The 24499-nt window shown below is 43.9% G+C and overlaps 1 protein-coding gene across 1 annotated transcript in view; it reads left to right on the top strand.

The window, feature by feature from the left end:
- Positions 1-24152, top strand: part of LOC108941151 (tyrosine-protein kinase receptor UFO-like) — a 27210-nt gene extending 3058 nt beyond the window's left edge. The window contains exons 2-20 of the mRNA XM_018763751.2: positions 2594-2810; positions 2909-3009; positions 3182-3364; positions 4917-4997; positions 5090-5205; positions 7320-7515; positions 12424-12563; positions 13139-13283; positions 13421-13444; positions 14295-14424; positions 14549-14640; positions 16890-16985; positions 17252-17329; positions 18584-18676; positions 18808-18929; positions 19602-19711; positions 20098-20257; positions 20348-20484; positions 21433-24152. Coding sequence (XP_018619267.2) covers positions 2594-2810; positions 2909-3009; positions 3182-3364; positions 4917-4997; positions 5090-5205; positions 7320-7515; positions 12424-12563; positions 13139-13283; positions 13421-13444; positions 14295-14424; positions 14549-14640; positions 16890-16985; positions 17252-17329; positions 18584-18676; positions 18808-18929; positions 19602-19711; positions 20098-20257; positions 20348-20484; positions 21433-21886 — 2675 coding nt within the window. The 3' untranslated portion in view covers positions 21887-24152. The remainder of the gene's footprint in view (positions 1-2593; positions 2811-2908; positions 3010-3181; positions 3365-4916; positions 4998-5089; positions 5206-7319; positions 7516-12423; positions 12564-13138; positions 13284-13420; positions 13445-14294; positions 14425-14548; positions 14641-16889; positions 16986-17251; positions 17330-18583; positions 18677-18807; positions 18930-19601; positions 19712-20097; positions 20258-20347; positions 20485-21432) is intronic.
- Positions 24153-24499: the final 347 nt, after the last annotated feature.

The raw sequence follows: 24499 nt of genomic DNA, 5'->3' as shown, positions 1-24499 counted from the left end.
GGAATGTTGTCTATGCTTTGATGGCTTCATTGTCTGTGGCCCCAACATAGAACTGTGGGGGGTTGGAAGGAACCAAGAGAGAGACGGGGGATGCTAAAGACACACCACCCAAGAAGAGAAAATCTGCCTAGTACTTCTGAGAAGATCTGAAGGAAAGTGCAGGTTGAGTTCGGAGAACTTTGGGAAGAGGAGCAGAAAGCAGAACATGGGAAATTAAGAGAAAGCTCCAACAATGGGGGATGACAGATTGTGAATCTGAGAGGAAAGAAAGGGAGTGGGCAGAGGAAGTGTTAGATACTTTCAGCCTGTCCTTTTTGGACATGAAACTATTATACTTCTCCATGATAGCAATGAAGATGAGAAGGAATTTGGATTAAAAGATAAGAGAGAGACAATGCTGGAATAAAACAGGGTGAAAAAAGGGGCACTGATTAAAATTTAGTCACTGAGCAAAGTTCAGCGTCAAAATTTCTATCCAGTTTCAACCTGTTTTTTTTTTAATTTTTGTGAAATTAATTTTTTTTTCTCAGGCTTAAATTTTCTAAAAATGAATTTACTCGTGTTTCAGAACCAGGACATTTGTACTGCCTAGAACATAAGCTTGTGGAAACTTTTTTAAAGTAACCAGCCAACATATAGCAAATAGTAATGCCCAAGAAAGGATGGAAGAGGGGCAAAGAGGCAGTCAGGGCCCCTTTTCTTATAAACATATCCTTGGCAGGGTCTAATAACTTTGCGTTTGTGTCTGTGCCTGCATGTATGTGAGTGCATTTGCATCTCCGTGTTTCCAGCAACATTTTCTTGCCAATTTCCCATCCATTTTTCTAACTTTGGACATAAAATCTCGGAATTTACATTTTTAAGGAAAACTGTTATGCAATTTGTTCCAATGGAGGGATTTTCAGAATAGCGTCTGAATGATTGTCTCTACAGATGAAAATACGTTTTTGAGTGTTTGTGAGTACTGTACTGATATGAGGATTTGGCTTCCCTGCCAACATAATAAAAAAGGAACTTGTCATCAAGGGGCCAGAGGTCAGAGGTTGAATGTCAGAGGTCAGAGATTGGACTTTGAGGGAGTCAAGCACTGCGAGTTGACAAGCCTGAGAACATTTCCTGGAATCATGTGCAGAGTGAGGGAAAGCTGATGTTTTTTTTTTTTTTTTTTTTTCCTGGGATGATGCTCACCAGTTTTCTTAACATGGTAAATCATGGTCATAACTCAGATGGTGTACAGATACATTTACGTCAGGCTTGTCAGTTCAGCTGCAGTGTGGTGCAGAGACTAATGAACTGGACTCATGGTCAGGCTGTAAATAAATGACTTGACTGTCACATGGAAGAGCTGTTTATCGCTGACCTGGAGTGATTGAAACAAACTGGGTTTGGAGAGCAGACAACTGTGACATGAGCCAGTAAAAACATAATTTTTTTTTTATTCACAGAAGTCAGTGAGAGAGATGCCTTACCCAGGTTTTACCCAGCTTTGTGACTTGCTTTGTGGGATTGGTTCCGCATTACTTTGACATTAACTGAATAAGGAGTTATTAATAATGGACAGATGGTCACTTTTTCCCGCAAATTAGATTGTTTTGAATTCATCTGGGATATTTTTGCAATAAATATGTTATTCTGTTTAAAAGCTGCATTTAGTTGCAGCTGTCAGCATGATCATTGCAAATATATTTATCTTCTACTCTGTCTCATTTGTCACTTTGTCCCATACACACACACACATTTTCAGAACCGCTTGTCCCTTACGGGGTCACGGGGAACCGGAGCCAACCCGGTAACACAGGGCGTAAGGCCGGAGGGGGAGGGGACACACCCAGGACGGGACGCCAGTCCGTCACAAGGCACCCCAAGCGGGACTCGAACCCCAGACCCACCGGAGAGTAGGACTGCGGTCCAACCCACTGCGCCACCGCACCCCCTCTTGTCCCATACATTTTGTGTTTAATGCACGACTTCAGTTGACTTCCATCCTGGGCTGGTGTGTGCAGTATAACACTATATTTATCACTATTTAAAGTGTTAAAAGAAATAAATAATAGCTTGTATTTAGCATACTGGGTTAAAGTTATGCCAAAGCCAAGCACAATGAGTTTCCATAAATCTGAGACAAAGTACATAATTTAAAGCCTTAAATCAGTCTTTCAGAAAGGGTATCCAAAAATCTGAAAGACTGAATGTTTAATCCAAAATGAAGTCTAAACAAACCCAACTAGTTTGTATATGGAAAAAAAATGCTTGCCATACTAATCTATTGCAACATTTTTTATATTGTCATTCAAATAAATTTACGGAACATTCACATAACTTTGGCATTATAATTGTTTACTGAAGCATTTTAGGCTCGGAACCTCATGCAAGTGTGTCAAGATTCTGTTGAAATTTTAGTGAGAATTTTGCTTACAAGTCAAGATTACTAATTAGAGAAGCACCCCGAGGTCACGTCGGTGAAAAGGAAGGAAAGGAAGCAAAATGTGAGCGACAAGTCCTAGGATCAAAGCAGGAAGAGGCAAGACAGTGTGGTGGTCAGTGAGTCTGGGTGTCCATCTGTGTTTTGTTGCATCACACGTATCTCCCTCAGTCTCCTTAGGGCCAAGATTCGTCCAGAGTCCAGCCAACATGACGCTGTCTCAAGGCAAACCGGTGAAAATGCAGTGCATGCTCCAGATGGATGGAAGCTACGAGTTGCCGCCAGATGTGCTTTGGCAGAAGGACATTCAGGCTCTGGATTTTGCAGACACCAGCCAGATGCAGATCCCCATCAACGAGGACACCTGGATGGTCATCAGTGAGCTCAGGTGCTCATTCTGCCTCTAAGGCCTTCAATCTGATGGAAATTACCATTTCGCCGCAGTTTTACATCCTAATCAATGATATTTTCAATTCTTACCTGCAGCATCCATGAGGTACAGCTGTCAGACATGGGCAGCTACCGCTGTGTGGCAAATTTCAAAGGGCAAGAAACTGTGTCTCTGGTGGGATACATCCAGCTGGAAGGTTAATTTTTCTGCAGATCTTCAGAGTTTAAAGATAAGACTTTTGTGGTTGTTTGTGGACTTTCAATCTCTGTTGCCAGTTTTAAAATCCACATGGTCTTTTGGAAGAAAATCTGTATCATGGTGATATTTTCTGCATTACCCACGATGCTCCTTATGTCACTCTCTTGCAGGTCTTCCACACTTTTCCGAGGAACCCCGGGACATATTAGTAGTGGCCAATGTCAGCCTGAGCCTGCGCTGTGTGGCCCATGGGCCGCCTGAACCAGTCAGGGTCATCTGGCTGCAGGACGGGGTGCCACTTAACATCCTGCAGGATCCTGTGTCTTTGTCACCCTCCACACTGACCCTTCCAGGTGACCTGCTTCTTTCTCTCACCGGTCTCTGCTTTCATCACAAACCTGCTCTGTGTTGGTCTTGATCCACACTGAATAGGAATCCATGGTGACCCCAAGGAGCTGTTTGTGCTGCTTCCTTTAGGGATTCAACATGGTCCATGACTGCCATGCAGGAAAAAGTTTAGGAACCAATCTCAGCAAGATAAGCCATTGAATGCATTTTCCAGAGAATCATGACCAAACTGTGGTGGTACAGAGACCAAACAAACAATAGGAAGACTTCCTCCAAATCAGATTCCAGAGAAGTGCACATGTACCCTGTCCCTGCTTCAGAGTATTCTGTTTGCCAAGGTTGTTACTGAAAAGCTTTTTCCCATCAGAGGGCAGCTCTGTGCTGTCAGTCAAGGAGCAGCTCCGGTGACACGTATACTTTTGGAGTAAGGGGTGGGCAGTCATCACATGCCATACCAGCCCTACCACATATTTAGTTTGCCCACACATCAGCCGCAGTGAGTCAAGCGAGCCACAAAAACAACATCGGAGGGCAGCGCCTGTTTTGACTCCACAGCCCCATGGCCCCATTTGTGGGTCCACTCACAGGCTCGGAATGAGGCAGCTGACCACCGTCCCTTCGGCCAAACCTGAAGACAGCTGCTCATACAGTGAGCCTCCCTGCAGACGACAGCTGGAGATGCGGCGATGAATCTTTGTTAACGATGTGTTTACAAGCTGTCTGAAAAACATGGATCGAGAGACACGCTCTGTTCTGAAAAGCGTAGGTATAAATCTGCGCAAAATAACAAATTGGACCATTTTAGGGATACGTCGTGTTGTACATTATGTTTTAATGAGTTTGAGAACACTGAGTCATTCAAGAAGCCATGAGCCAAGCACTGACTCACTGAAAGCTGCTCTTGCCACGATGATGCCATCACTTCACTGATGGAAACAAATTCACTGCTAAGGGTAGGATGCGGAGTTGGGGTATGAAATGCAGTAGGCGTTCGTTTAGCCACCCACAGACCTACTCGGCTCTTTTCCTCACAGGCCTTCTCACTCTTGCTCCCAGTTCCACGGCCCCATACAAAGGGACCATCGTTTCCATGACAATAGTCCCATTTGTCAAAGGCGCATGATAAGTGACTTACGATCTGTGCCTTATCAGGACATGCAAATCACAGTGTCTGTTGGAATGTGTGTGTTTGTGACTCTTAGTTGCAGCCACAGAAAGCAGTGCTGGGATGGCTTCACTAATCTCCATGTAAACCAGAGTAGTTTTCCCAGGTTTTGGAGGGAAGACTCTTTTCTGTCAGAGACATCTTCACTCTCAAGGCTGACCTCTGGGCAGCACTAACAAACTATCTGTCATTAGTCTCTGTTGGTGGATGCACTCAAGTATCTGAACCGGGTCAGGAACCTATGATGTTCTGGTGTTCAGTTTGGAGCCCTGTTTACTTCCACTGCGTCCCTATTGGAACCTTTGATTTTAGGAGGCATGATGTTGTCTAAGCAGTTTCCCACTTCCCGTTTTCTGACTGTGCTGCCATTGTCCCATTTTTTGTTCCTCCAGGGCTCAACAAAACCAGCACGTTTTCCTGTGAGGCCCACAACCGCAAAGGTGTGGCCACCTCGGGCTCGGGCACCGTGACTGGTGAGTGTCTGCTACAGGTGGGGGCCCCGCCAGGGTGTGCTGGTAGCAGAATTTGTGTTGTAATCTCGATTTTCTTGTTGCTTTTGCTTCAGTCATCCCTTCCCAGCCACAGGAAGTGCGGGCCATTCAAGTCAGCAGCTCTAGCCTGCACATTGCCTGGCGGGCCAGTTTTGGCGGGGTCTACCCTATCACCGAGTGCTCCATCCAGGTAGGATGAGTCAGGAATGGCCCGTGCCAGAGACGAGGCCACTGCACTGAGTCAGTGGAGCCAGGCGGTGATCTGTCCAAACAACAAATTCAGACAGACCCATTTATGGCAGCCCTCATCTTACCGGCCTGTGCTGCTTTTAGGGTCCCTGACAGTTGAAATGAATGTGAACGTGAAAGAAGGATTTTGGCGAGCATTTTGCCGTGACTCCCCCCTTGCCACCCCCTCCTGCTGTCTATCCACCCAGCCGTGCAGCAGTGGATCATGTTTCACTTTTGGAAAGTGGACGGTTGGAGTTAACTCTTGTTGAACCGCTGCGTCTCCTCTCTGCTCCATGTGGAGGGACTGGTAGGGTGGGCGTGCTCTCTGCCAGAGGCCCCCCATCAGCCCACACCGTGCCCGAGCGTCTGCTTCTAATAAATCCATCCCGTCCCGCACCCCTCCGTACCCCACTTTGTCTGTGGGGGGGAACAGGGAGGAGAGGGCCTGTGTTGGGAGTTCGAACAGAGAGCGAGAGGCAGTCTGAACTTGAAGATTCGCTGTGTGCCCAACACTAAGGCACAGAAGAAGGCTACAGTTAGTGAACAGATTAGTACACGGTTTGTCAAATGTTTCTGTCTGTTGGATAAACAAGAATATCAATCTAAGTGTAAGATAAAAACAGAAAAAGCAGTTTTGCCTAAAGCTAGAAAAGGTTCAAGCAAGTGCTGATGAACAAGAAGGGAATTTCTTTGACAGATGACTCAGAACTGATCTTTAGTTTGTTTACCTGCCTGGTTCAATGAGTCACACACACACACACACACACACACACACACACACACACACACACACACACACACACACACGATGAGCAACCAGGATACTTTGGCACCACACAGATTTACTTGCGTGGCATAGGACTGTGGGTTTTGTGAGAAGGGTTGGTTGGGGCTTCAGAAGGAGTGATTGAACCCCACCCTCTGCACGCTGCAAGAAAAAAGGGTTCTTAAAAGCTCTAGAGTAACAATCAGATGCGGTTGTATGTAGTTCTGGCTGTCTCTCGCTCTGTTTCTTTCCCATAAATGGAGCGGAATATAATAAAAGTATAATAATTTTTTTCCTAAATTAATGTCTGTCCTGTTACTTTTAAATGTTTCTCTAATGTTAAAAGTGGTAGTTATTTTAATTTGCACTGACCGTTCAAACACTCCAAATACCCTGGATCATCTTGTTATGAACATTTGAGTTAAGAAGATTTGAACATATGAACATTTTCTAGTTTATTTTTAATTGCATTTTTCTCCCTAACTCACTCGCTTTCGTGAACACCATGCCTGACTCAAGCTCGTGGCAGTCCAGAGTCCATCCTGGAGGCAGAGGGTGCCTATTGAGGAGTTATAGACACCTGCATTTCGGTGTACAGTGTACTGGTAGTAAAACAGAGTAAAAATAATAGGAGTGAGGGACTGTATTCATTCAACTTGCTTATGGTTTTTACAGCTTATGTCTATTATTTCTGACTGTTCATGATCAATATCAAGATAGAAGCATTGTTCATGTTTATGGAATTAATCTTCATTGAATAGGGTTCGTTATTAAGAAAGTCTTATTTTTCTTTCGTTTTAGATTCCTTTTCATTTTAATGCAGCTTGAATTTATTGAACATGTTAAAGTTAAATCTTACATAGTATTTTACTTACTATAGCTGTATATTTTCCATTACCTTACAGGGAGATAAATTGAGGAACATCTATTTTATTCAACTTTTATTGATTGTGTAGATAATATAGTTTAAAGTAACTTGTGTCATTGATAATGGATGAATGGAAGTGTTATCAGTTATTTTTTATTTCTTATAATTTCGTCAATTGTTTTTATGGAGCATAATCCATCAATAACTGGAGTTATGTCAGTATTATTCAGCCATTGTTGAATGTGATTTAGCGGTAAAAATTACTTTGGAGTTACGGACAAACTGAGTTACGAACAGTCTTCCCGTGCCAATTGTGTGTGTAAGTTGAAACAAAAAGCAAAGCAAGGTTTAAATTGCTGCATTTTAGTAATTGTAGCAATATTATTGTTGTCACAGGCAAATTAATAATTCTTTTTTTATTGAATTGTTTCTGATTCAGGTCACGGCGTGCAGCGAGGACCTCACTGAGCTGCCTGCAACAGTGATCCGACATCAGAGTATGAATTCAGCACCGTCAGATCATGTGATCTCGGACCTGAAGCCTCTCACAGAGTATAACGTGCGGGTGGCCTGCAGCAGCACCCAAGGGGAGTCACCCTGGACACCATGGGTGACATTGCACACCTCGGAAGGAGGTAGGAAAAAGCGGCTGAAAGTTCTGTCTTTTTGGCAGGGGGTCAAAATTTGACACACTTCAAGGCATCACTCCATCTTTTTAAAGTGGGCAGTATTTACATATAGTAAAGACGTGAGTCCAGTGGCAGCTCGCCGCACGTCCGCTGAGGTTTCAGGTATAAACAATGGGAGCAGTTAGGAAATGGGCAGGAGGTATGGTGGGAAGGTGAAAGAACAGAGGACTCTTTCTCCTTTTCCTTTCTGAAACGCCCTGACAAAGCTTACAGTAAATCATCTTTTAGTGCCATGCCATGTCTGAGCTAGAGGAAAGCATTTTTGTCCCCATGAGCATGTGTTTTTCCATACCAGTGCCAATGTAAAGTGTGAGTACCCCTGTGTAACCTGGGAAATACTTGTGTGGAACAAACTGCACAGAAGAGTGAAAACAAAGCAGCCCACGTGCAGCCCCTGCATGTCTGGGAAATGCTGCACAAGAGCTGGGAAGATATCTCGGCTCAATTCCTGAACAAACTTGCTAACCGAATGCCTCGTGAAATGAAACTAGTTTTCAGCAAATACGCTCAAGCGTTTGACTGCTCCTGTATGTATTTGCTGAAATGTTTCCCGATGTGGGGGTGTGGTGGCGCAGTGGGTTGGACCACAGTCCTGCTCTCCGGTGGGTCTGGGGTTCGAGTCCTGCTTGGGGTGCCTTGCGATGAACTGGTATCCCGTCCTGGGTGTGTCCCCTCCCCCTCTGGCCTTATGCCCTGTGTTACTGGGTTGGCTCTGGTTCCCTGCGACCCTGTATGGGACAAGCAGTTCTGAAAATGTGTGTGTGTTTCACGATGTGTGCAGTTGGAATATTTTGTGCAAGTTGTTATGCCCTGAGGGGGGCGAGGTGGTGCAGCGGGTTTGGCCGGGTCCTGCTCTCTGGCGAGTCTGGGGTTCGAGTCCCGCTTCGGGTGCCTTGTGATGGACTGGCGTCCTGTCCTGGGTGTGTCCCCTCCCCTTCCAGCTTTACGCCCTGTGTTGCCTGGTTAGGCTCCAGCTTGCCGCAACACCGCTCGGGACAAGCGGCTTCAGCCAGTGTGTGTGTGTGTGTGTGTGTGTGTGTGTGTGTTATGTCCTGACCAGGGAACAATGCTATAACAGATAATCCAACTCCAGTGTAGCCAAAGGGTCATATGTTGTTCATGTTGGACAGATATATATAATGAAAATAAATATAAATGAGTATAAAACTATCTTTTTTGCAGAGACTTTAACATCCAGTAATGTAGTGGTTACAGCTCCTGCCTTTGGATTTGAAGGTTGCAGGTTTGAGTCCCCCACTACTGTAGTACCCTTGAACAAGGTACTTATGTTGAATTGCTACAGTAAGAATTACCCAGCTGTGTAAATGAGTAAATACCTGTAGCATCGTAACACTGTAAGCTGCTTTGGAGAAAAGTGTCAGCTAAATAAACAAAGTGTAACAGCTAGCGGAAGCTGTCTGCCTTGCCAGCTCACTTTACTCCATAAATTAGCCTCTCAAGAAGTTTCTCCAGACTATAAAAGGAGTGACGGGAAGTAAAAGGCTGGCTGGGTTGAGGAAGAGAGGGTAAAGTATTTTTGAAAGGCTTTTTACCATTAACTGCTGTCTGCTGATCACAACTATTTTCTTACACAGACAACTGCTCCTCTGTTCTTAACTGTGCTCTCTTACAGAGCTGGAAAAGCTTTTTAAAAAAGCAGCAGGGGCTGCTTTGTTATGTCTTGATGGCTCCTTTCGTTAGACAAGGCAGGGTGGTTCAGGTTCCGCGAGGGCGAGTCCAAGGCAGGGACAGAGACATGGAGACGGATGCAGAGAAAGGGGGACACGGGGTGGGATGTTTGTCCTGGTCTAGAATTCTTGCCCTGCTTCAGATTGTGTTATCTTGTTCTCACTCACCTGGAAAGTGGCACAAGTGACAGCAGAGGGAGTGGGGTGTGTGGAAATGGCCTGCAAACAGTACTTCGTTTCTGTCTCATGTATATGAAGTGCATAGATGTCTTCAATGTGGCTGGACAAGAAGGGTAGGATGGGATTAGATCTGCTGCTGTTGGATCTGAGGGCTTCAGGTCTGAATCCCACCTACTGGTATAGTGCCCTTGAGCTAAGTACACACACACACACACGTTGACTGAAACCACTTGTCCCAAGTGGGGTCGCAGCGAACTGGAGCCTAACCCAGCAACACAGGGTGCAAGACTGGAGGGGGAGGGGACACACCCAGGACGGGATGCCAGTCCATCACAAGGCACCCCAAATGGGACTCAAGCCCCAGACCCACTGGAGAGCAGGACCCAGTCAAACCCGCTGCGCCACCGTGCCACCGTGCCCCCTCGACTTGAGCTAAGCACTTTCCCTAAATTGCTCCAGTAAAAATTATTTAGTTGTATAAATGGGTAAATCATTGTAAGCTGCTATAGAGAAAAATGTCAGCTAAAAGAATAAATATATTTTAGTATATAAGAACTGAGAAGAAGACCTGCCACTTCAGTGCTCAGTGGCTTGCATGTGGGGAAATTAAATTAAATTTCCCCTGGTTTGCTAAAAATTACATAAAAGGTGTCTGTCTGTCTGGAGAACCTGACCTCTTTATCCGTGTTCTTCATGTGTGTCATGAGAAATGTTCTTTGCGTTATTCCCTCATCAGCTCAGGTACCCTACTGCATCAGACAACATAAAAAAGGCAGTACTTTTAGGAACTTTTAAATACTTAATTACAAAAAATCCCAATCTCCTACAGTGGTATAAAAGACCGAGGTAGAGGGTGTTTGACAGACCGCTTGTTCTGCTTCAAATCAAAGTATAACAAAACACTCTGCTTTCTCCCATATTGACTCTATGTGTTGTCTTTGTTTGTTGAAGCAGAAAAGGTGAGAATTGTCAGAGTGTGAGCTTTGTTAGTTAATGTAAATGATGTGGTGACAAATACCACAGGACACCTTCGGAGTGTCAGATCCTTTAAGTCCTGTAGGTTGTGAGGTTGGGCCTCCATGGATCAGACTTGTTTTTCCAGCACATCCCACAGATGCTTGATTGGATTGAGATCTGGGGAATTTGGAGGCCAAGTCAACCCCTTGAACTCTTTGCCATCTTCCTCAAACCATTCCTGAACAATTTTCAGAGTGTGCATTATCCTGCTGAATGAGGTCACTGCCATCAGGGAGTACCGTTGCCATGAAGGGGTGTATGTGGTCTGCAACAAGCTTTAGGTAGGTGGAGCATGTCAAAGTAACATCCACATGAATGCCAGGACCTAAGGTTTCCCAGCAGAACATTGCCCAGAGCATCATACTGCCTCTGCCGGCTTGCCTTCTTCCCATAATGCATCTTGCTGCCATCTCTTCTCCAGGTAAACAATGCACACGCATGATCTAAAAGGCAATGTGGTTCATCAGACCAGACCACCTTCTTCTGTTGCTCCATGGTCCAGTTCTGATGCTCATGTGTCCATTGTAGGTGCTTTCGGTGGTGGACAGAGGTCAGCATGGACACTCTGACTGGTCTGCGGCTACACAGCCCCATATGCAGCAAGCTGCGATGCACTGTGTGTTCTCACACCTTTTATCATGGCCAGCATTAAAGTTTTCAGCAATTTGTGCCACTGTAGCTCTTCTGTGGGATCGGACCAGATGGGTTAGCCTTCGCTCCCCACACACATCCGTGAGCCTTGGGTGCCCATGACCCTGTTGCGGGTTTACCGGTTGTCCTTCCTTGGACCACTTTTGGTAGGTACTAACCACTGCATACCGGGAACACCCTACAAGATCTGCCGTTAAGAAGATGCTCTCGCCCAGTCGTCTAGCCATCACAATTTGGTCCTTTTCAGACTTGCTCAGATCCTTATGTATGCCCAGATTTCCTGCTTCCAACACATAAAATTCAAGAACTGACCATTCACTTGCTGCCTAATATACCCCACTCCCTGACGGGTGCCATTGTAACAAGATAATCAATGTTATTCACTTCACCTATCAGTGGTTTTAATGTTGTGGCTGTTCAGTGAATATACACCTCCTTCTTAAAGGATCCCATCTTCCATCTTTCCATGCCTGTGTTTGTATAACACCAAACATTAAAAGTTTAATTTTTTCAACAGTGACTAACACCAGCTCCATCCTTGGCGTTCTTTGCGTTCCTTTGTTGTCCATCTCACTCCCACAACTCTGCCCTTGTTCTCTCCTAATTCCTTCAGATTCTTTCTTGATATTTTGCCCCGTAGAATTGTTTAGAGGAAGGTTGATGGGAGGAGTTCGGGTGTAGGAGAAGGGTGGGGGGCAGCCGGTATGGTCGCTGGCAGACGAGAGGCAGGCGGACATGTGGAAACAATCAACGTGCGAATACTTCCTGATGACCTCATCAGAAGACTGTCGCAGTGCAACAGAAAGCTCTCAGGCACTCTTGTACAAGTACACATAGATACACACACTGTTCTGTTCCTATTTTGAGATGTTCTTCAGGATTTCCTCCTCTAGCCAGGTTTTGGGTTCATATATCTGGTATATATTGCTTTCTTCCACCAAGAAAAATACTAAAGAAATGCAAACAGCTTAAGCACTCTAAGACAGTATGACCTCTACACGGCACTGGATCACAGCGTTGACCAGTTTCTCCGATAAAGTTTGTCATCCCTATGCCTGAACACAGACCCTCCCATGGCTCACAGTTAGTGCACACACCCCAGTAGCTTAGCCATAGCATGACAACATCAGTCTGGCCTGCAATCGTCTAGATCAGTCCCTCTTTGCCATGGGGGATTGTTTATTGCCTGTTGCGCTCTGTTGAGTCTCTTACCCCTCGGGGACAATAGAGATGAGCTGAAAAAATTGTTAGCCCACTAAGTGTAGCCCTTTACAAGCCTCATTCACCCATGTATAACCCCACCTGTGTTGATTGGCAGTGCCCGACTCACCCCCGGCGAACGTGACTGCCATCCTCAATGGGACCAATGTTATTGTGAGTTGGGAAGAACCCCCCGGTGAGCTCAACGGACATCTGCTGGGGTATACAGTGGAGTACATTGCCCCGAACATGGAGCAGGTGAGGGACATATTGCTGCACACCTGCATACAGACACAAGCACAAAGACTCTTTGACATGCTACTTTTCAGCACTGTACTATACAGCACAGTACAGTACACAGTTACATACAATGATCCAGTTCATACCACACCAACTCTTAACAATGCATTTTAATACTCATCTTTTCAGCGCCTACCACCCAGACCCTGAATCATACACTTCAAAAATCCAAAAGGCGTGTTTGGTCCACACCCACCATAAAATACAGAATTGCTGAACAATACATTGATTCAGGGAAAAGGCCAGCAGGGTCAAAGGGGAAGTGGTATCTCAAGTACATGTATAGTGTAGTGTTGGTAGACTGTAGACTGACGTGTACAAAATCTGTTGTCAGGTCCTGGAGGACAGCAGATTGTGATAGTGTTGTTTCTTCTCTCATCTTGCAATTGCTTAATTGTAGTAGTAATACTGGATACTGGATATACGTCTCTTCCCCTGGTATTTCCAGGTATTATCCAGGCACTTGTTAAACAGTCTTCTGTAATCTGCATACTGCTGGCTGTATAAAAGGAATGTCTATCTCTCTGTTCTAGACTGTCCTGGATGCCGGGCTGGACCGCGAACTGTCTTTAAACCTATCTGTGCCTCTGTCCAACGTCTCGCTCCGGGTGTGCGCCTACACCAGGTCCGGAGCGGGGCCCTGGAGCCAGCTCCTCACGCTGACCCTCACGCAGCCCGGTGGGTGTGGATTGTGTGGGGTTAGGAGGGATTGCTGCAAGACAGGAAGGGGACATAGCAGCAGATTCAAAGTTGAATGGGAAAATTAACAGAATTTTATATACATGAGACATTGAAATATTTTTTTTTTCCTGCAGCAATCGGGGAGCTACAGTCCAGAGGTAAGTGCCTGGAATCTGGCTGTCAGTTCATTTCGGACTATAGATCTCTCTCTCTTGCTCTCTCCCTTTCTCTCTCTCACACACACACACAGACACACACACACACACACACACAAACACAAGAGTTACATACACATTCTGAGGTCCAGACAAACATTCACACACAGACGAATCAGGGAGGCGATCTCAGACTGAATCCCTTTCATGCGTGTCTACAAGCGAGAACAAAGAGCCATGAGAAAGGAGCATGGAGAAAGAGGGACAGGGGCCACGATGGGGATCAAGGGGAACGTGTCATACATATTTATGTACAGAAACAGAGAGAGAACCCCGGGAGTGGAGGTGAAAGAACCAGACAGACAGCACACACTGAGGGGAGCGGTCGTCTAGCAGGTTGGCAAGCGCGTCGTGACGTGGTTCGACAGGGCGTTGCACTGCAGGCGTGGCAAGAGCAGCCCCAGAACTCAGCAGTGCAGCTGAAGTCACCAGCAAGCTCAGCTAGTCCCTGAGCCAGACACACTGGAAGTGTGCAGTGGGCATACAGAAATGCAAACATCATCTACTACCACACAAACAGGACAGTGAGCGCTTCTCCAGGTCATGTACTCAACCGTCTGTATGTCCTGCTGACTGTGTCATCCCTCTAATGCTGCACATCTATCATCTATCTGGATCTTACCAACTTCTCACGAACTATACTAAGTGATATTACATCCAGCTTGTATTGTTTCTCTTTTTTCCCCTCGGTAGCCCCACTGTAACCCCCTCTCCATGTCTCCGTTACTCTCTCTGTGTCAGGTCAGCAGGCGGCCGCATGGATTAATCTCCCACTCCACCCACTTTCTTTCAGGCCTTTCCTCCTCTTCGAACCTCTCCTGGCAGTGGTGGTACGTTGCCATGGCGATTGTCATCACCGTGGCACTGGCGACACTGGCAGCGGTCTATGTGACGAGACGGAGACGCAAAGAGACGCGCTTTGGGTGTGTGGGCTGTGTTTGTTGATGGGCAGCGCTCCAGTCTTCATTGTCGCATTTCTGCAGTGTTGATATTAGAACAGACACACAATTTTTATTCAGTTCATTCTGTTGCTTGTGTGTGCAACAGGGAGGCGTTTGAGCCCATGATGCAGAGAGGGGAGCTGGTGGTGAGGTACCAGGCTCGCCGCACTTACAGCCGCCGGACCAACGAGGCCACTTGTAAGATCCCAGAACACCGTACACCAAGTAGCCTGGCCTCACTTCGCTGTAGACAAGGAGCAAGAGACAGGGAGGTTCACACATTTTGTCACACTTCTGTAATGCATTACACATGTTTTAACAATTAGAGCAGTTACACATCATTCAATTTAAATTATGTAGTTAGCTGTAGCCTATTTTTGAAAATGCAAAAATTATGTCATTGTTCTGGCAAAGTTCTGGAAGGTGAATAAATAGAAATAAGGGAGAAGGTGATATTCCCCCATGGGCACACCTGGACATAGAAAGCACCCTGTATGAGTTACACTCTTTGCCAGAGTCAGTTCTTATCCTTCACGCATTGTCAAACGGAGTCATTCTTCCCTATAGAGCTGTGCAGATCACATTTCGAACTGCAGTCAGAATACAAGCCTGAACGGTGTTACTTGTGTCCTCCACGCTGGAAGCTCATGTCAAGGTGTTGCAACTTGCATGGACCATAGCTGGTTGGGGTAGGAGGTTACCAAGAGAGTTAGGGCGGGACAGGCAAAGAAAGAGCCAAAGAGAAAAGTTCAGGTCTGGAGATATAGACAATGTGATGAGCACAGGAATGTCTCAGGATTTGTGCTGCCTGACCTGTGGATCATTTCCAGCCATCACACAGGGTTAGAGAACTGACCACACATCAGAACACACTGGCTCCTCAACCTACAGTTTGCAGCGGAAGCCCATTTATAATGTGATTGTTCATACATTCAAAGTCACTTTTAGCACTAATTCACACACAAAAAATGCTTGGTAATACACACATCCCTTTATTTGTTGGCTCGGTTTTGTAAAAAGATAAATCTGTAGTAATAAAACCTTCAGTGTAACACTCATTTCAGTATCTTTTAAGATCAAGATTAAAATTTATTTAAAATTACTGCAGTTATGTTGACCGATTAATCCCATAACCATATGCAAAGCTTATCAGCTTCAGGTCGCTTAAAAATTTTTTATCTACACAGTGAAAATGTTAATAGTATAGATCCCCCTCATTATATTTACAGTTAATTTCAATAAAAGTCTTGCATAAAGCTATATAATATTGAAAAAGATGATTTCACTCTTTACTTTGACATTTTCATTAACTTTGAATTAAATTAAAAATAAAACTTTAAAGGACCGTAAGTGGCATAAAATGCAATTAAAAATAAATAATCTGTAAAAATGTATTTAAAAACGCATAACTTGGAAAGTTCATAACACGAGGAGGCCAGTGTAATCGAGCTGCAAAACGTCGTAGTTCTTCAAACGCTTATTTGGTCTCTATCACATGCACACCTGAATCGTGTTGTGACATATTTTATGAAAAATGGCAGCTGAAAAACTCGAGAGTTAAATGCAGAGGTATGAATCATGTTTTTACCCTGTAGAACCATCATTTATCATGTTATCATTTGTCATTATTATGTATCATGTTACATTTTAGAGGTACAGCCAGTATAAAAAATGGTTTAAATTACAATTCATAACCTCCTTTGCTATTTTCAGCTATCGAGTTCAGAATGAATTTTATGTTTAATTGGAGGTGATGGCAGAAGTATGACACCATTCATGAGCGACGCATTGATATCGCTGAGGGGCGTATGAGTTGGAAACATAAACACTTTGGTTTTCATTTACAGGATAATGATAGTTATGGACAAGATAAAGTAGAAAAACTACACAATATTAAGGGGGCAGAAACAGTACTTAAAAGAAGGAAACAACCCTTGCTAGTACAGTCAGTTATTAGTGTTATGTTATTGAGTACCCCATAGACCCTACACATGATTACCTGTTTGTGTGCTAGCAGGAGTCACAAACTTCTCTTTTACATTTACATTTAGATTTATTTATTTAGCAGATGCTTTTCTCCAAAGCGACTTCCAATGAACTCTGTGTAGTGTTATGAGCCCACACACCTTATTCACCAAGGTGACTTACACTGCTAGATACACTACTTACAATGGGTCACTTGGGTTACAATGGGTCTTTTAGAGTGTGTATGAGAGGTTGTCTTCCCAATGGACAGATCCCGCTGTTACGGATCCTCGGTATTTTTTCGGATAACCAAAAAATTGAATAGAGTCACAACTGTGAGTGCTAGCCTAGTTATACTTTATTTCAGTTCATATGCTCTGCCATTTGCCACAGTCCAGTGATTGGTGAGAATCTCTCCATCTTGAGTTGCCTGCTGGTGTTACAAAGCACAAATTCTTGATTACGCTTGTCTATCCCTGCAGTGAACCGCCTTGGTATCAGTGATGAGCTCAAGCAGAAGCTCCAAGACGTGATGGTGGACAGGCACAAGTTGACATTGGGCAAGACTCTGGGAGAAGGTGAGCCTGCTTCTGCACTCCAGCAAACATGACAACATCTTCCTGCGTTCAGTGTGCTCATGCCTTTACGCCCCTTGCATTGACTGTTAATGTATTATATTTTGACAGCTTAAATTTCATCTTGAGTTGCTGCCATATTTGTTGCATCTGAGCTACAAATGATATCCTTGAGCCTCAAAGAGATTTTCCTTGATAAAATGGAGGGAAATTGATGTATGCTACAGTGTCCCTTGGCATCACCTCCACACGTCTGTGTGTTATGGCAGGGGAGTTTGGTTCTGTTATGGAAGGCCTTCTTACCCAGGAGGAGACCGTGCTCCGAGTGGCAGTGAAGACCATGAAAAGTAAGTGCAGCAACTATGGCGATGTGTGCTTTCATAGTAGAGCTGTGGAATATAATCGTTTTTACGATGCATCGCGATGCTGATGTGAACGATTCTGCATCGATGCATAAAAACAAAAGAATCGATTTTGAAAAAATGTAATTAAATATTATATATATATAGCTTACTGTTTTAATTGTATTGTTTGTTGTCCTTCGGCAGTAACGCGCATACGTCTGATGTATTGTTCATAGGAGACGTGGAGGGAGAGCAGCAGCCAGTGCTTAAAAATGCACCTGGCTGGTTGAAAGCAGATATTTGGACAGATTTTGGTTTTTAGAAAGATAAGAAAAACAAGCTTGATAAAAATTATGGAGCATGCAGGACATGTCGAGCCAAAATTAAATACTTCAGCAACACTACAAATATGAGGAATCACATAATTTCCCGTTTTCATCCAGAGCTAAAGGTAACAACAACCTCGCAAAACGTAGCTAATCAGCCAAAAATACAAGCGATGGTATCAGCTTTACCTCAGAACTCCGAAAGGGCAAAGAAGATCACACAATCCATTGCCACATTTAAGGATTTCCGCCCTTACTCAGTCATGGAAAACGCCGGTTTTAGCTTCCTTCTAGCCAAGAGATACAGAATCCCTTCTCTGAGTTTTTTTCACAGACACCGCTGAACCTGTTCTGTACAGTGACACAAAATTCAGAGTAATGGAGTCGATGCATAACGCCAGCCGAGTGGCCAAACACCGAAAAGGCTTTATTTTTGTAAAATTTTGTTTTTCCACATAAACAATACAATATGTTATACTACCTTGTGGTACGGATTATTTTATTTGCATAAAACGCAGCCTTTTAAGTTATATTTTTATATATAAGACAGTGAATTTTCCTGTAATGGAGCTGCTACAGAATTTTATGTTAGAAGTATTGTGTGTTTACACATAATTCTGAGTAATAAATAAATATATATATATATATAAATATAAATAGGTAGACATGTTCTCAAGTAATTTGACACGTTCTTTTCTTTGAAAAGCTGAAGGAGAAAGAGTTTCAAATGTGTGTGTTATTAATAGAAGAATTGGAGGACAAGATGCATTGTGATGCATCGAGAATCGGTTTACAATCGAATCGTTGCCCTCCGAATCGTAATCGAATCGAATCGTGAGGCAAGTGAAGATTCACATCTCTCTTTCATAGTATCCATTGCCCCCCCCCCCCCCCCCCTTTCTCTTCTAAATCCTACTCATCCCTCCCTTAGTTGCTATCTGCACCCGCACCGAGATGGAGGACTTCCTCCGAGAAGCTGCATGCATGAAGGACTTTGATCACCCCAACATCATGAGACTCCTTGGTAAGGAAAACCAGTAAACACATTTGTTGAAATACCGCAGGGATCCTGATATTTATTGTGATGGGAGTGGAGACTGGCCCTGAATCAGAGAGCCTCAGTTTGGTCTCACAGTGTCTCCCTCTTGCATCCAGGTGTATGCCTCCAGACGGTGGAAGGTGAGGGCTATCCTTCGCCTGTGGTCATTCTGCCCTACATGAAGCACGGAGATCTGCACAGCTATCTGCTCTACTCCCGGCTTGGCGACTGCCCTGTGGTTCGTACTGTACCGCCTATTGTAGTGACCCTCAAGAAGCGGAGTGGCTCTGAAACCTCTGTTACTGTAAATCCACAACATATTTATAAGCATGCTTATATATTTCCTGTGTTACTTCCAGTCATTGCAGTCAATATACAGTATTAATACATGACGTAGGCATAGAAAAGAAAAGGTATGTGGGTTGACTGGTGGCCCCAAGAGATTTAGTACACATACCATGGAAATGACTGACTCAAAGTACTCAAAGTACAAAGTGGATAGTTTACCAGAAGTATTTCTCCGTGCATCAGAAAGGAATAACACATCAATTCTGTGATTGCTGGCAGATTCTGAATATCAGGCCTCAGACATCCTTTACCTTAAGTTTACCTTAAATGCTTTGTCTACCTTAAATGCTGAAGTACACTGAAGTGCTTTTCAACCTAAATCCCTCCAGTAAAAATTGCCCAGCTGTATAAACTGGTATTTAACTGTTAGTAGTTTAACACTGTAAGCTACTTTTTTAGAAAAGCATCAGATAAAATGTAAATGTATATTACGAATATTTTTTTCTGACTGGCTGTAACTGCATGTTTTGGAGCAATGAGGTTACACATCCCTGCCCTGCAAGACAGAAGTTGTCGTAGTCAGGTGTATTTGTATTAACCTTTCGATTTCTTGTTTTTCCAGTTCCTCCCAACACAGATGCTAGTGAAGTTCATGACTGACATTGCACGTGGGATGGAGTATCTGAGTAGCAAGAATTTCATCCATAGAGACCTGGCAGCCAGGAACTGCATGTGAGCCTCAAAGCCTCTGCAGTCTGACTTTGCTAAACTGTCTGTGTTGGTTTCTACCGATTTTCCCATAGAACTCCTAAAAAAAAATAACATTACATGCCACTACACTTTGAGGAGGTGTCGCACTTCTGCACAAATCACTACTTATGCAAATAAGTACTTGTTTTTCCAGTTTTAACATGAAGGTATCAATCAAATTTCAAGGTTTTTTTTCCAACACAAACAAGACACCGCACTGTCGGCTAATAACTACGTTTGTCATTCATTATTATAAATAAATAGCAAGAGAAAAGAATGAAACAAGGCAACTGCATGCATACATACCTCTTTGTGTTTTTTCTTGCTACCTAGTAATGAACGGTAATGAATCTGTCTCTCTACCCCAGGCTCAATGAGAACATGACTGTGTGCGTGGCTGACTTCGGCCTCTCAAAGAAGATATACAATGGAGACTACTACAGGCAGGGCCGCATTTCCAAGATGCCCGTTAAGTGGATTGCCATTGAGAGTCTAGCTGATAGAGTGTACACAAGCAAGAGCGATGTGGTAAGGTGCCACAGCCCAAGGGTGGCGGAGACCGTGGTTGTGCACAGCGCACAGCAGCTCATACCTGCGCCTTCTTTCCATCTCTCCCAGTGGTCATTCGGAGTGACGATGTGGGAGATCGCTACCAGGGGGCAGACACCCTACCCTGGAGTGGAGAACAGTGAGATCTATGACTACCTGAGGCAGGGTAACCGCCTCAAACAGCCCCCAGACTGCCTGGATAGCATGTGAGTGTGCGTCACTTAACTCACTGTTCGTGGACATGGCCTCTACCAAGTACATAAAACCTTAGCCACAATAGCCAAGAAGTGTTTTCATACAGTTTTATCATATTCGTAAACTCATGTTCGCCCCCTTATTTATTATGAGACCGATATCGATCGGCCATTTGTGGTTGGCTTGCAATCGAGCAAGCATCTACCACTCCCCTAATCAGAGTTAAGAGATGTGCTGTGGTAGAGTAAAGGTAAAAGCATTGGAATATTAATCCAAGCCAATCCATGGTCCAAATCCAGGTGTGCGCAGTGCTGATGAGCCCCAGTAAGGGCGAAACAGCTGTCCGCTGTTTGTGACTGGGTAAAATTTCAGTTTTATCATGTTGCTCATCACAAAGAAGATTTTTTTGCAATGTCCTGTTTTCAGATATTTTTGTACACAGTACAGAAACAGAGAGAAAAGCACAATAGAAAAGACAAGTTATCATCATATTGGTTCCTTTGCAACTGCTGCCTTGGGGCTTAGATCACTGTGGAGCATGACACCATTCCCAGTCGTCACATTTAGTCTTAAACACTCGGTAGCAGAAGCAAAACTGCTGAAGCTTGACATAATATTGGGAAGATGTACTATAACTTTACATGGCTTAAATTCAGATTTCTAGAAATCAAAGCAAAAACAAAAAGCCAATCCGAGTTAAAAAAAAAAAAACAAACAATTCTTGACAATTAACAAGAAACGAACTTAGACGATAAAGTGAAAGTATGAATATGAAAGAGAGAAAAGTAACAATATAAAAATACTTTTAACATGCATGAGTGTATGCACTGTGTTGTAATAGCTTTGTTTTGATTTACAACATTAGCTTGGCATTAACGTGCTTCCCATTGCTTAGAAAACACTGTGCCTCTTTACATGCTACTTGTTTCATTTAAAATGACTCTCACTCTTCTCTTCAGCTACGCCCTAATGTTCTCCTGCTGGCTGCTGAGCCCCAAAGACCGACCGGGCTTCGAGTTCTTGCGCTGCGAGCTTGAGAAGACACTGGAGGAACTGCCAGACCTTCAGGACCCTGATGAGATACTGTACGTCAACATGGAGGAGGCAAGGCCTGAGCTAGGAGCGGTGGGGGGGCGGGATCCCCTAGGAGTTGCCCCTCCGTTCTCCCTGAAGGGACCGGACCCAGTGACAGCCAGTGCGGATGTGCACCAGCCTGGTCGCTACGTTCTCTGTCCGCAGCACGAGACCCAGAGATTCCTCACAGACTCCCTGGAGAGCCTCACTCTGCCAGCCTCCTCTTCTCTTCCAATGGTGCACCTGGAGCCCTCTGGTAGCTCCACTCGTGCGGCCACTCCCACCCCAGAGGAGCTGGAGGAGCATGGCCACACCGTGAGGAAAGTCCCCTGGGAGTGAGACTTTTTCACACAGCCGTTGCAGTCCTTTGGCAGTGGACCCCAAACAGACTACACAGAGGGCAGTGCTCTTCACCTCAGGTGGAGAACTTTGCTGAGCTTCTGTCACATTGAGGTACAGGAACATGAACTCCTTTGCAGGAGAATATACCTTATCAAAATCTCCCTATAATGAAAGCACTCGCATTTTAAAAGAGGGTGAAAGTACACATCTCAGAAACATGTAAAGTGGTGCATTCGAAGCACAAAATTCACAATTATGCCATCCAGCACGTTGTCCAAACAGAGAGCAAAAAGATCTGTCCCGCAGGAAATCCAAAGTCAATGCACCTCCTGTCTGCCAAAATTTAATAGCAGCATCAGTAGCAAACAGCGTCTACATTATTGAAAACCTGCGAGTTATGACTGCTGACACAATTAGGCTTCCTTGGTACTCTTAACCGGCAGTTTTAAACTGATTAATATCGCCTTGTGTAACAAAAGTCAAGACCCTCTGATCCACACGTCCCAATATCCCCAGAGAGTCAGAAATGGGGAAAAAAGCCTGATGCAACTGACTGTTACCTACATTGACCTGACAATTAAAACCAAGACCACAGCAGCGCCCTGAACAGATGGCATTCGGCTCTGCAGACAGATTCAATGAACTGTTAAAGAGAGATGGAGAAAACATTCAGAATACATCAAGAATATGCTGGAATATGTATATTGTCCAGAATGCACATTACAGTGTAGTGGATCTCACCTCCACCACACCTCTAGTGACCTTCCTAACTCAGGGTCAAGGGAGAGACAAGTGTTCCGGGCCACAGGAGCAAAGGGTTGCCATATGAGGGTGTACTGGACATGCAGAACCTTTGCAGCATCCCAGAGGCTCACCGAGCCCTGGTTCAAGTCACATTCAGTGGCTCAAGCACAGTATTATTTTATTTTGTTTTGTTTTTAAGCAGTACTTTGCACTAATATAAATATATATTTCTCATGTAATCATATTGTAGCTCTATTGTATGTCTTCCTATCATCTAATTCAATATTTCATGTAATATTCCTTCATAAAAGCTGCTCACTCCACAGATTAGCACTCTTCATGTTTCAGTCTGATGACGATCTGGAATACCGAGTGTATTTTAATGGTCACTGAGGGTTTCATCATGAGATCAAGCCCATCTGTCTTGTCGACATGTTCACAGTCATAGCGATCTGACAAAGCACAAGGCTCGTGGTCTTCCCAGACCACCATCCCAGTTTCCATTCCCAGCAGTTATTCTGGGATTATAGGGATTTGTGGGCCTAGGATAACCTGCAGATTTGGAGCCTCGAGGTTTGCGATTCCCATAAGGAGACTTTGCTTTTAGCCTATTGTTTAATTCATTTACTGTATGACGAAAGAATTTATGATTAAAACATCAGCTAAGCAACAATTCTGTGGATACCCCTGTCCATGTCACCTGATGTTATAAGACATAACTACACAGATTCGTAGCGGCTGCCATAAAATGAGAGGCTGAGAACGATTCAGATCCTACTTTGTATTTCGTTGATGGGATTGGACATGGCCCACAAAAGTTGGCTAAAGTGGTGATGACCACAGGAGAAGATTAAAAACAATGTGCTACCATTTGTGTAGCAGCTGCTAGGACCTCTATTAATCTCTGGGGTTTTGGTGGTTTTCCCAGCAATCTGGCTTTCACTTTGTTAGCTGTACAATTTCCAGAAAAAGTTTCCTTGAGATCTGAGTCACTGCAGCACACTGCAAATGTGTTCGGACGACAGCTCAGAACAGGTGTGTGTTCCAGGGAATCACAAAAATTGATAACGGACAACACAACAAGGCACTAGATGTGGAGTTGCAGTATTTTTTGTTGATTTTTTTTGTAACTAAGTAGTAATGAATTGAAATAATACACCCATTTAATTCCCGATACAATTATCTGGAATGTGTATATAATGTCTATGGATTTATAGGTCCTGCACAATGATTTTACCTTCATCTTAAGGGCTAATATGATGGGTGCCTCTGCGTTCTGTTTATATTTTCTTGTTCATGTTATTGTTCTTTTGGTTTTGCTATAAGATATACTGCCATTTAGTTTTCGTGACTGTGATAAGTCAGTCCTGTTTAGTGATTTTGTTTTTCCTTTCCCTACATTATCTGCAACATCACAAATGTTATTAGTTTAGAATTATAACAACTGATTTAAAATAATAAGGAATGAATGAACTGTGAACTTGTCACAGGAATGGGATGGTGAGCCACATAGCCAAAGAAAAAGAAAAAAAAAAAAAAAACAGGTAGACCCCCCACAGTCTCTTATAAATTCTGTTCAGAAAATCTATCAAGAAACCTGGATTTCTTGCCTTTGAAATATTACACATTATAAATTATTATGCAGTCATTCAGTTTTAAAGTGAATGCATAACCACCGTGCAGGACCTACTTCCGTAACAGAAGATGTTTCTAAATTCTTTAGTTATTAAACGTATGTTAAAAGCACACCATATGGCTGTATATTAATTTTTAGTTCACCATTCACCAAATAGTAATATAGACTTTAAATTTGTAATTTCAAAATGTGCCTTTGGAAAACCAGTATTTTTTTTATTTACATTGGTC

The sequence above is a fragment of the Scleropages formosus genome, chromosome 10, assembly GCF_900964775.1.
Source record: "Scleropages formosus chromosome 10, fSclFor1.1, whole genome shotgun sequence".
In the NCBI taxonomy this organism is placed as follows: Eukaryota; Metazoa; Chordata; class Actinopteri; order Osteoglossiformes; family Osteoglossidae; genus Scleropages; species Scleropages formosus.
The sequence above is the reverse complement of the archived record's forward strand: the minus strand, read 5'-3'. Positions and strand labels throughout refer to the sequence as shown.